The 16875-nt window shown below is 36.0% G+C and overlaps 1 protein-coding gene across 8 annotated transcripts in view; it reads left to right on the top strand.

The window, feature by feature from the left end:
* Positions 1-16875, top strand: part of NSD3 (nuclear receptor binding SET domain protein 3) — a 123803-nt gene that overhangs the window by 69705 nt on the left and 37223 nt on the right. For 7 of the 8 annotated variants that reach the window (XM_072776472.1, XM_072776477.1, XM_072776476.1 and 4 more), the window contains exons 7-12: positions 2177-2300; positions 5859-5959; positions 8096-8141; positions 11043-11173; positions 11554-11682; positions 13278-13404. In XM_072776472.1, the coding sequence (XP_072632573.1) occupies positions 2177-2300; positions 5859-5959; positions 8096-8141; positions 11043-11173; positions 11554-11682; positions 13278-13404 (658 nt within the window). Of the gene's footprint in view, positions 1-2176; positions 2301-5858; positions 5960-8095; positions 8142-9039; positions 10486-11042; positions 11174-11553; positions 11683-13277; positions 13405-16875 lie in introns of those variants that run through there. The other variant, XM_072776478.1, reaches the window with a different exon arrangement.

The raw sequence follows: 16875 nt of genomic DNA, 5'->3' as shown, positions 1-16875 counted from the left end.
TCTAGTTTGTATAGTTAGTTTTTCTTAGCTGCAAAGTGTGCTTCCTTATTAAATTATTTTTGTCAGTTATTTGAATTAACCACCGTAATAATTATACTTGCTGATCTATTTGGTTGCACCAGCAATTTTGTTAGGTTCATTTTGGCTTGGGGTAGCTGATGCATTTTAGGGAAATTCCGGAACTGTGTTTGTTCTATAACAATTAACTGTGGTGATAGCATGGGTAATGGGGTGGAAATACCTTTTCAAATTGCATACCTCCACCAGCCAGCCCGGAGCCTCCATTTAGGGCACTTATATTTTAGCTTTTAGACTTTAAAACTGTGTCATAACATTTATAATGTTTATTCCACATACCTTTTCACTCTCCTCCCAACCCTTATCACAGTTATGGGTTTGTGAATTCAATTTATGGCACCTCATGAGTATGTGCTTTTAAAGAATTCTGCTTAATTTTCTAACATTGTCATATGCATGTGAAAATACTTAAATATAGGTATGCATCATTAGTGACATATCTTTCCAAGTTTTTATTTAAATTCCAGGTAGTTGGGCAGCCCAGGTGGCTCAGCGATTTAGCGCCTACCTTCAGCCCAGGGCATGATTCTGGAGTCCTGAGACTGAGTCCCTCATTGGGCTCCCTGCATGGAGCCTGCTCCTTCCTCTGCCTGTGTGTCTGCCTCTCTCTCTCTCTGTCTCTCAAGAATAAATAAAATCTTAAAAAAAAAAAAATCCAGGTAGTTAACATACAGTGTAATATTAGTTTCAGATGTAGAAACTGAATGAAGATGTTAGTGATTGAACACTTACATACAGCACCCAGTGCTTGAATGATAATATTTTACTAGAGAGAAATATGATGGTTCTTTATTCATCTGTTTGTGACTGTAGGTTCAACTGAGTTCAATAAGACTAAGCTACTTGGAAAAACTTAAGTTACAGTCTCCACTTAGCTCTACTGACAGCTTTGCATAGCAAATGAATACGCTGCAATTTTTTTTTTTTTTTTTTACTGCTAATTGGCTTCATTCTTGGAGCTAGTTTTTATCTGCATTTGGATAGACAAATCAGAGTTTGTCACCACACTCCAAAGAGTGCTATTTAAATGAAATTTGAGATGATACTGATCTTTTTATTTATTTATTTAAAAAAAATTTTTAAGCTGTGTTTATTTATTAGAGTGTGCCCCACACATGAGGGGGACGGACAGGAAGGGGCAGAGGGAGAGGGAGAAAGAAAATCTCAAACAGATTCCCTGCTGAGCATGGGGGAGGGGTGCTCAATCTCACGACCCTAAGATCATGACCTGAGCCAAAATCAAGAGTTGATGCTTAACCAACTGAGCCAACCAGGTGTTGTCCTAAAACTGATCTTTTTAAAATGAAGACCTTAAAAATACATATATTTACAAATCACTCGTTTATTTTATTGTGTTAAAACACCTAAGATGAGATAGAACTATAATTGTACCTCCCTTCTGTCTGCTCCAAACTGCTTTGGGTACACATTTTGGTCACCATGAATATCAAATTTCTGTATCTAAGGATATCCTTTTAAGACATGTTGACATTTTTATATGTATAGTAGGGTACTTAACCAAATGAAAATGACTTGAGGGCAGCCTGGGTGGCTCAGCAGTTTAACACTGCCTTCAGCCCAGGGTGTGATCCTGGAGACCTGGGATCCCACGTCAGGCTCCCTGCATGGAGCCTGCTTCTCCCTCTGCCTGTGTCTCTGCCCCTCTCTCTCTCTGTGTGTGCCTCTCATGAATAAATAAATAAATAAATAATTTTTTTAAAAAGGTTGACACATTTAAAAAAAAAAAGAAAATGACTCGAGTTCTTTTCCTGTGATGATTTAAAGGGAGAGATTGTTCAGACCAGAAGACATTTTATTTTTGACAGAAAGCTAGGTGATACAGGTTCATTTTTTAGTGATATGCCTCATGTGGAGTTGTGTCGGTTTCTTTTTTTTTAAACATAATGTCATTGTACATTTTAGAATACATCCTGATGATTTAATAAAATTGCTCTGGTAATGGCAAAGATGATAAATCAACTGCAATCAAAGACCGTGTAAAATTCAAGCAAATGATGATCATCTTAAGCTGTCTTTGTAAGCCGATGATGCCATTTGCCTAGTAATCAGCTATTTTTTATTTTGTCTTATTTTGAAGGGAATTGGTAACAAAACAGAAATAAGTGTCAGGGGACAGGACAGACTTATAATTTCTACACCAAACCAGAGAAATGAAAAGGCAACTCAGAATATATCATCTGAAGCAACATCTGGTCCTACAGGTGGGTAATGAATGAAAGTATGTAGATCCATTTTGAGAGGTCATAGTTCTTTTCTGCTAATAACATGGTAGCTATATTTCTAAGAAAATTTTACTTATCAAAATCAAATTATATTTTTAAAAATTAAGTGGTAAAAGCAATTACGTCAATAGAAAAGAATGGCTTAAGGGACTAGGAAGCTTTATTCATTGTTATTTTTCCTACAAGAGTTTTAGTAATAAGAGAACTGTGTAATTAAACAAGGATAGTTCTGAAATCTGTACATAACTGAGTAAATGCACCATTTGTTTAGCTCTCTTTGAATGAAAATGACAGCTTTACTTTTCTAGCACCATTAACACATTCTTACCATTTCCTCCTTCATCTCTTATTAGAAACTAATTGACAGATGCCGTGCTCCTTTTATTATTCTTAGGTATCCTAACAGTTAGTAAGTAGGGAATTAGGGCCTAACTCTCCTATTATAATCTGTTCTCTGATTAACAGATACTATTCTGATTAACAGATTTCTTGTTTAAAAGAGAAATGCATATATTCAGTAAAGTTGTGCCTGTGAATGGTCAAAGTAACTTTTTTTTTTTAAATAACTTTTGTTAAGGGACTGACATACTAAGGATCTTATAGTTTAATTGAGTGTCTGGTGGGGTTTATATAACTGTATTATTGCTTTATTATAGCCATCAAGAAAAGAGATTGTCAACTGGCTGATCATTTGGAATCTTAGTTTAGGAGAAAGGGGTTTGTTTCACCTTGTTCTTTAAAAAATTTTTTGGAATCAAATCAGAGAAGGGACCAAGCAATTTTCTAGAAGGATTAAGCTCTTGAGAACTTAGGTAGTAACTCTGAATCAGTAATAACTCAGGCAGAACTGTGGTTGAGTGGCACAAAGGGGCAAATATTTTTGTAAGGGAAATTTTAAGATTCTTCTTATTAAAAAGAGCAAAAATAAAAGCAGTCATTGTTCAGGAAAGAACTTGGGCTAGCTTCCTTTAAAAAAAATTGGGGGGGGGGTGGTTTACAGGACAGAAAGAAGAGGTGGCAGGGAAAATGGGGCATACTTTGGATGGGGCATACAAAACATTATGCCTTTATCCAAAATTGAGTTGGGAAGGGAATGCTTTAAAGTAGGGAGAGAGTAGCAAAGTCCAGAACCAGATTTGCAATTTGTTTCATTTCAAAATACTGCATAAAAAAAGGAAAGAATGATGTTAAAGAAATGAATAAGTGGACTTAAAAGATTTTGCATTAATTAGTTATAACTGAAAACATTTGTTCCCTACTTTGAAGATTAAAAGAATCTTTTGGCCTTAGCTCTTTATAGTCAGGTATTTTGACTATACCTGACTATACCTGACAATTTTGTTATCTTTCTTTACACTAAACTGTTGGTAATTTGTCTGAATTTAAGTGTGATACCTAGCCTAGGTGAATCTTTATTTAAATAAATCTCCTAATTAGGGAGGAAGTAAACTTCATTTTAGACTCATCTTAAATATTATACTTTTATTTAATAGGACTTATGTTTTTCCTTCCCCTCGGCTACTGAGCATTTTATTTTCATGTAGTCTTTTCACTGTAGATTTAAGTTTTGCTATGAATTTTTTTCTTTTTTAAGTGAAAGGTACAATGGAAGGTTCTATTCTTTAGATCTGGAAAAAGCTCAATTCCTTCTTTAGGCAGGCACTATATTTAGGTTGTAAATTAATGAGTGCTCTAAAGCTTTGATTTTGGTTTAAATTTGGTTACCAGCTGTGGTTGATGAGCATATTTTGCTTTTTTAAATGACCATTTTGTTTCTTGTGGAAATAATTTTAGTAGAAAAGTGAGAGAAGAGACTTGATCTCCCTTGAGAAGCCAGTTATATCATCATCTCAGTTGTTGTTAATTACTTAGGGAGAATTCTTGAGCCTTTTCCAAGTGAATTTAAGGGGTGCATAGAGGGTATAGCACTGCTAATTTCTGTGATTTGAAGAATTGTATTTGCCTTTATACTAGATTTTTAAGCTATTTTCCACTTCCAGAGATGCTCACCTCCTCTCTCTTAGGACATAAATGCAGTACTTTTTGGGGTTTTAAACGTAGTAGAATTTTTTTTATTAAAGATTTTATTTATTTATTCATAGACAAAGAGAGAGAGAGTCAGAGACACAGGCAGAGGGAGAAGCAGGCTCCACGCAGGGAGCCTGATGTGGGACTCGATCCTAGCTCTCTAGGATCACACCCTGGGCTGCAGGCGGCGCCAAACCACTGTGCCACCGGGGCTGCCCTAAACGTAGTAGAATTTATGTGTTCTTCAGATAGCTTTCAGAACAATTTTAAGAAATTACATTGCCTTATTTCGTATAAGATAGTAGATCAAATACTGTCTGTACTTACTGGAACAGTTATGTTGTCATCCTCAAAGCAAGTAAAGCTACTTTGTTTTAGGCAGTTTTATTTTCATTTTCCTCTTCCCGGATAGCTACTTGAATATTAATAATTTTACTAAAGTCTGGATTTCTGGAATACTCAGGTGTCTGTGAGGGTAGGTTATTTGTTGTCTTAGTGAACATTTTTAACAATGGAAGAAGCAGAGTGAGCCTGAAGGAAGGAGCCAACATCTTCATTTGTGACTTTTCTGCTAGAAGTCAACACTTTTCTGCTAGAAGTCTTCTGCTAGAAGAAACTCTGCTAGAGTTTCTGCTAGAAGCTCAGGAACCATAAATTAGTTTCAGACTACTTCCTCCCTCCTGAAAACAGATATAGTGGGATCCTTCTTTGTTTTGACTTTGAACTAAGGTGAAGGAAACCATTTACACATAGACAAGAACAATGAAATCATGAAATATAAAGATAATGTGGAAGGCTTTATTGAAGTAGCTTCTGCCTGCTTTGAGGAGCTTTCTCCTGTGGCAAGGTGTGGAAGGGTGATTATTATGTAGGAAGGACCATGTAGGAGTCCAAGCCCTGAGAAGATGGAGAACATGCTGCCGGCATCCTTTCTTCTCAGGATCACAGAATGAATCACTCCTGACTTAGTGTTCTTTCAAGATGTGGTCTTTAGTCTAAGTTTTATCCTGTCCAAAATGGGGTCCATGTGAGTTTTCTTTCTGTTTACTTCCAAAGAATTTTACTGTTTAAAAATATGAATAGTTTCTGTTTCACTATTTAACATGAAAAACCTTGCTAATTTGTTTCCAAGAGTTTTTCATGACTCGTTATTTCTAAGACATAACCAGTCCCTTGACATCCAAATTAATGATTTGCTTTTGGCCATATCTTTGTGCCTTTTTCCCCCTTTGTTCATAATATAACAGTAACCAAAACTCATATGGGTACACCAAGCACCATTAAACATTTTACATATATAATTAGTTTAATTCATTTGTTAAAATGCAAAATATGTAGGACTGATTGAATTTTTAGTGATTTATAATTAAAAGACCAAAAGTAAAAAAACAAAACAAACAAAAAAAAGTAATGAGTAAGAAAAGCATGGAATTGGGTCAAATCTTAATTACATAATTGTCAAGTCATCCTTAAATGAGTGTTTGTTTGTTCCTTTAAATCATCTCTTAGGCTCAGTAGAAAAGAAGCAACAGAGAAGATCGATTAGAACTCGTTCTGAATCAGAGAAATCCACTGAGGTTGTGCCAAAGAAGAAGATCAAAAAGGAGCAGGTTGGCTTCCTACATGTAGAGAGTTAAAACATTGTATTTGTAAATGTTGTGGCTTTTATGGTATCTTAAAAGAAAGAGAAACTTTCCCTAAGCTGAGTTCCTCTTTCTGGACTATTTTATGCTTCTGTGTTGGTGAGTTCCAGTGCCCAATTCTAACACAGCCATCCCTGTGATTCTGCTTCAAGCATTTTCACAAAAAACAGTCAGGCTTCAGGAGATGGGAAGCCAGTACAAGACTCTTAAAGAATTCCTCACATTTATTTTGAAATTTCTGTTATGAGCAAAATGATTTCATGTTTTCATGATTTTTATTTGGAACCATCATTAAGTCCCCCCTGCCTTTTTAAATTTTGATTTTTTTGTTTAAGCCGCTGGTATGTATTGTTTTTATTTTTTTAAACAAATCAAATTAATTTAACAATGAGAGTTATATTTAAGACACAAATAATCATATATGATCTGGTTTTTCTGTCAGTATCACAGATTTTTTGGAATGTTACTTTCCCAGTGGAATGGCACTCACCTATGATTGGGTGATCAGAAACACCATTGAAGTAAAAACAAAAAAGGGGAGGGACATTTGACTGAAGGGTATTAAACCAGTGTAATCAACGTAGTAATGTGCATATAAAATTACCTGTTCAAAGAAATTTTTAGAAACCATTACTCCTTTAAATTAAACTCACAATAAGAATTTTTCTTGATTTTTTTTTAAAGTGGAAAAATATCCATTTTTTATAGCTCAGAAAGCTACAGTTAAACAAAAAGAATTCTGAATAGTATTAGTTCCAATAAGCTTTATATTTTTAAGACCACTTGATATGGAAGTGCAGACTTTTCTATTCAGATTATTTCCTTCATAATTTTAAACTTCCAAACTTACAAGGTGTGATTTTGTGGGTGCTCTGTGGTATCTCCAAGCGTGTAAAACAATTTTCCCAGAAACATTTAACCAAAATTTAAATAATATACTAATTTGTCATTCATTTACCATAATTAACTTTCATACTTAGGAAATTATATTCCAAAAAATCTTTCTAAGCTCTTGCAAATCTATAGCATTCATTACCAAAACAAAGTTGTGATTTTTCCAGCTGGTTCCCAAATTCAGTCTGTGACTAGTCAGTTTAAAATTAATAAGCAGAATGAGTATAAAAAGTGGGACAAATTGTTAATGCCACTGTGTTATAGTTAGTAGTAGAACAATACCCGTGATTGTTTAGAAGATTTTATATTTGTATTACTAATTGTATCTTATAAAAGCGCTTCTGTTGTATGTTTTTTTACTTGTTGTAAAAAAAATAAAAATTTTTTAAAAAGCTTAGAACAATCCTTAAATATTTACAAAATGTGTTTCAACATGCATATTTCACTACATCTTAAAGAAACATAAAATTCAATTCATAGCTAAAACAGGAACTCCTCCAAACAGCATCCTTTCTTTAATTCCAATGGTTCAATCCTCAGATTACCACGTGTTTTACATAGACATTGGCAGAATAACTTCTGATCTCGCTCTCCTGATGTAGGATCAAGACACTGTTCATAAGACACTCAAGAAAGTGCTTTTGCAATATCACAAACTTATTTTCTTAAGTTTGTACTAGCAGCAAAAGTATTGAGCTTCCAGCTGTATGGAGCCCTGTAGCACTCTCTACAGAGAGGGTCCTGATTCCCAGCAACTTAGCTGTGAGTGCAGGCGCGGAAGGGTCTTAAAGTGGCGTGAGTTACATTAACCTGAGTATCATAGTAAGTAAAAATTTATCCTAACGTCTTTGGGGCGGGAGGGGTTTATAGCAACATCCGGGCTGGTTGCAGAAACAACCCCTCTCCTGCCTCCCAGACACTGAGGAAAGGATTCTTGTTCTCGTCATTTACCAAGGGATTGGTGGGAAAAGTCTTTGCTAGAGAGCATGTGGCTGTGTGTTGTCACTTGGAATTCAGCATAGGCAGCTAGGATTTAAACCCTCCCTGACCTTGAGACAGAACTTTACCCAGAAGATGGGATGGAGTTCAGATTTCAGATACATTAATCACTCATCATTACTTAGATTGATGGAAGTATTATTTTTTTCCCTCTGTTAATTAAAAGTGAAATAAAATCCTCGTTAATGGTATATTTTTCTGTCCAAACAGGTTGAAACAGTTCCTCAGGCTACAGTGAAGACTGGATTACAGAAAGGTGAGTTATTATAATGTTGCCTTGCATTTACTTGATTAAAACCAGATTTTAAGAATTACTTATTTGTACTTCATGTATTTTTGTGTGTCTCTGTAAATCACTGTTGTTGCTCTTCAGTCAAAAAAATTTGTGTGAAATTGAAGTATTTGTGTGTGTGTGTGTGTGTGTGTGTATGTGTATATTTTAGAGTTGATCTTATTCTGTACCTCCATGTGTGAAGTCTTACTTGTTTTGGTAAATTGGAGAACACCATGTAGACTTGATACTGTTTCCGGCTTTTCTCCATAAGATTCTGGGGTTTCACTGGTTTATAAACTAGGGATGTGACGAATCCACTTTTTTTGGTATTCGACTGAATACCGAATAGTAGCTATTAATGTTTGTCAAACATGGACTATGACAAATCAGACAAGACAACCTGATTACAAAAAATCTTACCACGTTTATTTTGACAGTGCTGTAAAATCTTTTTTTTTAATTAAAAATGATTCGTAGCATATTTATGGCCATTATTAGATGACCTTATGCAAATCTATTTGAGATATGCACAAAGTTTAAGAAACCTTAAACTTATATCCGTATTTTCTGTGTGCAATTTGACTACAGTACAAACTCCATAGCATGATTCGTGCGTTTTTGGTGAAATCATTCAAACTGTATTTAATACCCGTAGTTTACTCTGGGCAAATTGCATTATTTAAAAAAAAAAAAAAAAAAAAAAACACCAGCCTCTCTGCATTCTCGGGGAGAAGTCTGCAGCGATGGTCTCCGTGGAGATCCTCAGCAGAACTGAACAGCCTCTCGGAGGGAACACTGCTTGGCGGAGCTCCAAGAAAAGACATCGCGATCGCTGCGAGATTAGGAGGCCTGATTGCGTTGTGTTTCCACCATTCCACAGGGTCGGCGGACCGGGGAGTGCAGGGCTCTGTCAGATTCAGTGACAGCTCCGTCTCCGCAGCGATTGAGGAAACTGTGGACTGAGATTCCTGTACAATTTCATCCCAGAAACTCCAGACTTGGAGTCTCCATGCAAGATTTCTTTGTCGGCGGCTCGATAAACAGTTTCTTTGTTTTCAATTTTGATTTCGCCAATCATCATTATTGGCATTTTCCTGCCTGGTTTCTTCTTCAAGACTCTGAACAATTGCTTTAACATTCAGATGATTTTTTTTGGTCTGAGCTGGATGGGTACAGCTTAAATCATGGGTCCAGCCTAAAAACCACCGTTTAACTTACACTGATCAATTTCAACATGGACTGTTTTTGTTTTTTTGGTTTTTGTTTTTAAATAAAGCATCATTAATGCACATCTGCAGGGTTTTGCCAAACAGCCCAAACTGTATACATTACAATCATTAAAAGCTCTTATTTTTTTTAATATTAGTGCCGTTATCATGGAGAACAGCATGGCAGCTGTCTTTGGCAGTCTGTCATTTTTCTAGCATTTTCAGAAACTCATCGGAAATGGCGGTACCTGTGTTTTCCCTTCGAAAGCCTCTCAGTACAGCACTCCTGTTCCTCTGTTAAAACTCCTTGTTAATCCAGTGATCTTTTAGGCCAAGGAAATACTTTGTGGTGGTGTTCTGGGTCCACACACCAGCAATGAAGGAGATAGATTTGTGTACTTGTGTTTTTTAATCAGCGTTAACATGGGCAGGCACCCTCATTTATAGATGTAAGGAAACATTCAGTGAAAAAACTTGTAGAATGGGATATGATAACAAGGTTCCGGTAATCTGAGCAGTCTAAAGAGGCCCACATCCTCCACCACAGAACATGGCTATATACCAAGTGCTACTCTCACTCAGCCTGTTGCGGATCTTCATGGCCTCAGGAGACTTGTTTCTCCATGGTCTCTTCTGGACTGCACACTTCCACCATAGCTTGCTGGGCTGATCTAGATGTCTGTTTGTTGTATGGAAAGTGTGGGGGAAAAAATCCAAAACACAAACTGTGGGTTGAAATATTAACCGTCTCCTTGGTTCCCTGGTATTCACCGTGCCTGATCTGCACATTTCATCGTGGCTGTTTCTGTATAGCCTATACTGCATTAGCCCAAGAGATTGTTGCTTTGTAACTTTTTGCACTATTGTTTTGGCTGGATTTGTATTACACACAGTTTTAAAAAAAATTCCACACTATTCTCTGCCTTTTTTTTTTTTCATATTTATTCCTTCCCGCACAAATTCCACATAGAGGCCTCTCATCCAGCTCTTCGTGATTTGGCTGCATTTGAACATTGATTGTCCGTTACAACCCTCAGCAATGTGCCTCCTAAATGGCATGACATATGTAGATGTGCTGCAGCACTTGTTAATGGTCACAATAAATGCCACTTCACCAAGGAAGTCTCAGATGAACAATTATGAACATCCAAAATTTACGCGGGGGGCAATAATCAACTGAATTGCAAAATTCGGGGGAAAATGGCACTATCCGTGTACGAATCGAATACAAATCAAAGATTTGTCACATCCCTAATAAAAACAAGATGGAGGTGTCTCTGCGACCATATTTGTAAGCTACACAGTGTGTTGGGTTTTATGTCTTCCCCCTCCAAATTGAATGGTTCTTTGGATTGCTCCAAATCAATCAGCTATCCTATAGTTTTGATAGAATTGGTTTTTAGCTTGGAACTTGGGCTCTGTTGACTGAAAATAGCTTTAGAGCAGAAGCACTGAATTAAATGTTTTAATAGAGCGGTTGTAAATTAAATCACTCACTATCAGGAAGGTCAGAAGCTTACGAAGTTTTGATTCGTGACTTCAGTGTTACAAAGAGAGCTGTGCTTTTTTTCACACTACAGATGAGTTTGGGGAAAGAAATAATCTCCCACAAAAAAAATTAAAACAACAAACCTTAAGCACTATTTTAGGATTAATTTCAGTGTGTTGTATTAAGGTGCCAGCGAGATTTCAGATTCCTGTAAACCACTAAAGAAAAGGAGTCGCGCCTCAACTGATGTAGAAATGACTAGCTCAGCATACAGAGACACATCTGACTCCGATTCTAGAGGACTGAGTGACCTGCAGGTAAATATGTTCAAGTCTCGGGGCACATTACTCTCTTTTGCTTTGCAAAATGAAGTAACAATGCTTTGCCTGATTTGTTTGGGGAGCGGGGAATTTTTTAAATACTCAGAGAACAAATCATTTTGGTTATTTTGTAACTTACAAATGTCTTCATTTTGCTGATTTCTTATGTAACAGAAGCATGGTTTCTGTCTTTTTAAATTTTAACTACAGTTTCTCTCAAAACACCAGGCATATAGCATCCAGGGGTTTTAGAAAGAAAAAGAAAAAAAAGAGGTATTAGGTTTATTTGAGCAACTCTTGCTAGGATTTTCATAGCACTTCACTTTGAGGAAATTTTTGTTTTATTTTTCTTAAAAAGTACTATGTTTTCCATGTAGGTAGGCTTTGGAAAGCAAGTAGATAGCCCTTCCGCTACTGCAGATGCAGATGTTTCTGACGTGCAGTCCGTGGATTCAAGTTTGTCAAGAAGAGGCATTGGAGTCAGTAAGAAGGACACTGTGTGTCAGGTAGGCAAACAACGGATAGCTTGAAATAACTGCTGTAGTATTTTGCCAATAACATACTTACCTCCTGCTGGAGAGAGTAGTATCTTTCTAAATTATATTATTTTAAAGCCGTAATATCTAAAAGCCATTTCTGGCTTTTCACATTACAAGTGCCAATATTCATTGTGATACTCAAGTTATTAATTAGAAGTAAATGGGAGGTGCCTGGCTGGCTCAGTCAGTAAAGCATGCAGCTCTCGATCCTTGGGGTTGTGAGTTCAAGTCCCATGTTGGGCCTAAAGCTTATTTAAAAGTAAATGACAGGGCAGCCCTGGTGGCTCAGCAGTTTAGCACCGCCTTCAGTCCAGGGCCTGATCCTGGAGACCCAGGATTGAGTGCCACATCAGACTCCTGGCATGGAGCCTGCTTCTCCCTCTGCCTGTGTCTCTGCCTCTGTGTGTGTGTGTGTGTGTGTCTCTCATGAATAAATAAATAAAATCTTTAAAAAAAAAAAAAAAAGGAAATGACAGATGATTTATTTCAAAATTTTTCTTTAAATTCAGTTAATTAACATATAGTGTATTATTAGTTTCAGAGATAAGAGTCAGTGATTCATCAGTCTTACATAATACCCAGTGCTCATTACATCATGTACCCTTTTTTTTTTTTTTTTAAAGATTTTATTTATTTATTCATGATAGTCACAGAGAGAGAGAGAGAGAGAGAGAGAGAGGCAGAGACACAGGCAGAGGGAGAAGCAGGCTCCATGCACCGGGAGCCCGACGTGGGACTCGATCCCGGGCCTCCAGGATCGCGCCCTGGGCCAAAGGCAGGCACCAAACCGCTGTGCCACCCAGGGATCCCCTCATGTACCCTTCTTAATGTCCATCACCCAGTTACCCTGTCCCCCTACCCACCTCCGCTCCAGTGACCATCAGTTTTTTCCCTGTAAGAATCACTTATAGTTTGTCTCCCTTTCTGATTTTGTCTTGTTTTATTTTTTTCTCCTCTTCCCCTATGATCCTCCACTTTGTTACCTTTTTTAATGTATAAATATACATTAAAATGTAATAATGTATAAATACTCAGTACCCTTTTTGAAAAATAGTTTTACTCTGTGAAGAAAAAGTATTGTAGATTCCAAAGAAGAAATCTTGAAAGATCAAGTATGACTTTAAACTTTATACCATTTTGGGTCTGGAAATAGTTATCTAATTCAGTATTTGTTTTTTTTTAATGTATTAAATATACAGGTCTTCCTATATTCTTACTATTTTTGTCATGATGAATACTGCGTGATATATGTAGAATTGTTGAATCACTATATTGTACACCTGAAACTAATATAATACTGTGTTAACTAACTGGAATTAAAAACTTTTTTAAAATTTTAAAAAAATAACTTACCTCAGTAGTTCTTAAAGTGAGGGCTAAGGATCAGCAGCATCAGCATTGTCAGGATACCTGTTAGAAATGCAAATTCATGAGCCTCACTGTAGACCTGCTGAATCAGAAACTGTGGGAGAGGGACCCAGTAATCTGTGTCTTAACAGGCCCTCCAAGTGATTCTGATACCTGCTGAAGTTTAAGAACTCCTGCTTTTTGCCCTATTACAGATCTGTGAAAGCTCTGGTGACTCTCTGATTCCTTGTGAGGGAGAGTGCTGCAAACACTTTCACCTGGAGTGCCTGGGATTGGCATCAGTCCCTGATGGAAAGTTCATCTGCATAGAATGTAAAACTGGTAAGTTTATTTAGTTTGATAGATACAAAAAGACAGGTAGAAAGGAATGTGCCATGGCAGCATCCACCATGACATCTAACTACTTTTATGTAGCTCTCATCCTCCACTCCCATAGATATTTCAACAAATTAAGACCATCCAGTGATTGGGATTCCCAAGATCAAAGGAGTAGTTAGCAATATTATTGTCAAATTTTCTTCTACCGATCCTTTTGCCATAAAATCTATCAAATCATTAAGATGGATTTATGTTTTATCTAAACAGCTATGCAAAATATGTAGACTGAGATATTTTTGAGATGGGTTTGAGAGTTTTGTGTTAAATAATAAATAAATAAATATATAAATAAATAGTTAAAGAACCCTTGACTTGGGGTGCCTTGTTGGCTCAATCAGTTAAGTATCTGCCATCACCTCAGGTTGTGGTCTCAGGGTCCTGGGATCAAGGTCCTCATCAGACTTTATCACTCTGATAGAGAGCAGGGAGCCTGCTTCTCCCTCTGTCTCTCTCTCTCTGTCTCTCATGAATAAATAAATAAAATCATTAAAAAAAAAAAAAGAAAGAAAAAAAATCCCTTGACTTTAATGGACTGGAATAAGCATCAATCACAAAGTATGACCGTGATGAATATATTTTTATTGGAAAGATGGAAATTGTTTTTTAGACATTGCAGGTTTTCGATTTACCTTTTTTTTTCTTATCCCTCCAGCTCATATAAACTACTACCAATCAAAACAATTTATAGAGAAAGAAAATTTAACACCTTACCCAAAGTCAAAAGACAACATATGATGAAACAGGGATTTAAACCCAGGAAATAGCTTAACCCCTGATTCCTTACTGTTTACTGTTGCCTTCTACCACCTTGACTAAGTAGGGTGAAGATTATATTTCATATGTCATATGTCCTAACACAGACACACACATACACATGTGAAAATTAAGCTTATTATAAAAGCTGTTTTGAACATATAACTTATATTTTTCCCTATATAAAATATTACTTATCACATTTAGACTCTGCAGTAAAACCTTTGAACAGTTTGCCAGCTGGCAACCTCAGGGTCAGATTATCTGCACATTGTTTTATTTGGCTCTCAAAATATGCTTTGAACGTGTGAATATGGGTCAGGTACATATTTCTGGTTCCCCACATTGTCTACCATTCCCTTTTCTAAAACCCTATCACTCCAGTCATTTATGTAATCTGCCTGGCCCCTTTAAGCACTTAAATTGTAATCTCTGATCTAAACTAGTGATATGAAGGACTATGTTTTGGTAGTATTAGAATACTCTGAGGGCTTTTCTCCTGACTCTAGAACTCAGCAGAGCAGAATTCTACCAACAAAGGCTAGATAAAATCTAATTTGGCACACATCTTTTAGAAAAGTTAAAAGAGAAATTTGCTTTAAAAATAAGTAGAGGGACTTTGGGTGGCTCAGTGATTGAGCATTTTCCTTTGGCTCAGGGCATGATTCTGGAGTCCTGGGATTGAGTTCCACATTGGGCTTCCTGCATGGAGCCTGCTTCTTCCTCTGCCTATGTCTCTGCCTCTCTCTCTCTCTCTCTCTCTGTCTCTTGTGAATAAATAAATAATCTTTTAAAAAAATAATAAGTAGAGCAAAGTTGGAAGATTTAATTCCTGATTTAAAAATTTGCTACAAAGCAAAGATAAAAAATAAACAATTTTTTAATCTAAAAAATAAAAATTGGGGATCCCTGGGTGGCGCAGCGGTTTAGCGCCTGCCTTTGGCCCAGGGCGCGATCCTGGAGACCCGGAATCAAATCCCACGTCGGGCTCCCGGTGCATGGAGCCTGCTTCTCCCTCAACTATGTCTCTGCCTCTCTCTCTCTCTCACTGTGTGCCTATCATAAGTAAAATAAAATTAAAATAAAATAAAATAAAATAAAATAAAATAAAATAAAATAAAATAAAATAAAATAAAATAAAATAAAATAAAATAAAATAAAATAAAATAAAAATAAAAATTTACTACAAAGCTACAGCAATTAAAACAGTGTGATACTGGCATGAAGACAGAAATATAAAGCAGTGGAATAGAATAGGGCACCCAGATCTCGGGCTCCCTGCATGGATCCTGCTTCTTTCTCTGCCTGTTTTTCTGCCTGTTTATTTATTCTTATGAATAAATAAATAAAATCTTAAAAAAAAAAAAAAAAGAATAGGGCACCCAGAAACAAATATTCACACATTTGGTCAAATGGTTTTTTTGACAAGGATGCAAAACCATTCAGTGGGAAAGGACCAGTCTTTTCAACAAACGGTGCTAGGAAAATTGGATATCCACATGCAAAAGAATGAAGTTAGACCTTTACCTAACAACAGCATACAAAATTAATTCAAATGGATCAAAGACCAAAATTAAGAGCTAAAACTATAAAAATCCTAGAAGGAAACATAGGGGAAAAGCTTTATGATAATAGATTTGACACTGATCTCCTAGATGTAACACCAAAGGCATAGCCAACAAAAGAAAAAATAAACAAATTGGGCTTTATCAAAATTAAAAACTTTGTATACCATTAACAGACTAAAAAAGCAACCCACAAAATGGGAGAAAGTTTTGGCAAGTTCCATGTCTGATAAGAGACTAATATCCAGATTATATAAAGAACTACAACTCAACAAAAAAACAAACACCCCAATTGGGCAAAGGACTTGAATAGACATTTCTCCAAAGAAAATCAACAAATGGGTTAGTAAGCACATGAAAAAATATTCAAAATCATTAGTAATCAGGGAAATGCAAATTAAAATCACATGAGATGCCACTTCATACTTACTAAAATGGCTATTATAAAATTTTTAAAAGTGGAAGTGTTGGTCAGGATACGGAGAAATTGGAAGCTTTATTCACCTTTGGCAGGAATGTAACATGGTACAACCTCTATGGAAAATAGTACGGCAGTTCCTCAAAAAATTAAACATAGACTTACTGTATGATCTAGCAATTCCACTTTTGGATAAATACCCAAAAGAACTGAAAGCAGAAACTCAAACAGATAATTGTATATACACCCATGTTCACTGCAGCATTATTCACAATAGCAAAATGTGGAAATGACCCAAGTGTCCACTGATGAATGAATGGATGAATAAAATGTGGTGTGTATATGCAATAGAATGTTTTTTTAAATGAAAAAAAATGAGATAAAAAATGAAATTCTAATACATAATGGATGAAATACACTAGTCACAAAGGACAAACATTATTTGATTCCACTTATATGAGTTACATAGTCAAATTTATTTAGAGACAGAAAGAACAGTTTTTACCAAGTTTGTTTGTTTATTTATTTATTTATTTATTTATTCATTTATTTATTTTTACTAGTTTTTAGCAGGAATGGGGAGTTATCATTTAAATGGGTACAGAATTTCAGGATGGGATGATGAAAAAATCCTAGAGATGGTGGTGATAGTTGCAAAATGATGAGTACTTAATTCAC

This window comes from Canis lupus, chromosome 15 (genome assembly GCF_048164855.1).
Source record: "Canis lupus baileyi chromosome 15, mCanLup2.hap1, whole genome shotgun sequence".
In the NCBI taxonomy this organism is placed as follows: domain Eukaryota; kingdom Metazoa; phylum Chordata; class Mammalia; order Carnivora; family Canidae; genus Canis; species Canis lupus.
This window is presented reverse-complemented; position numbering and strand designations above follow the sequence as displayed.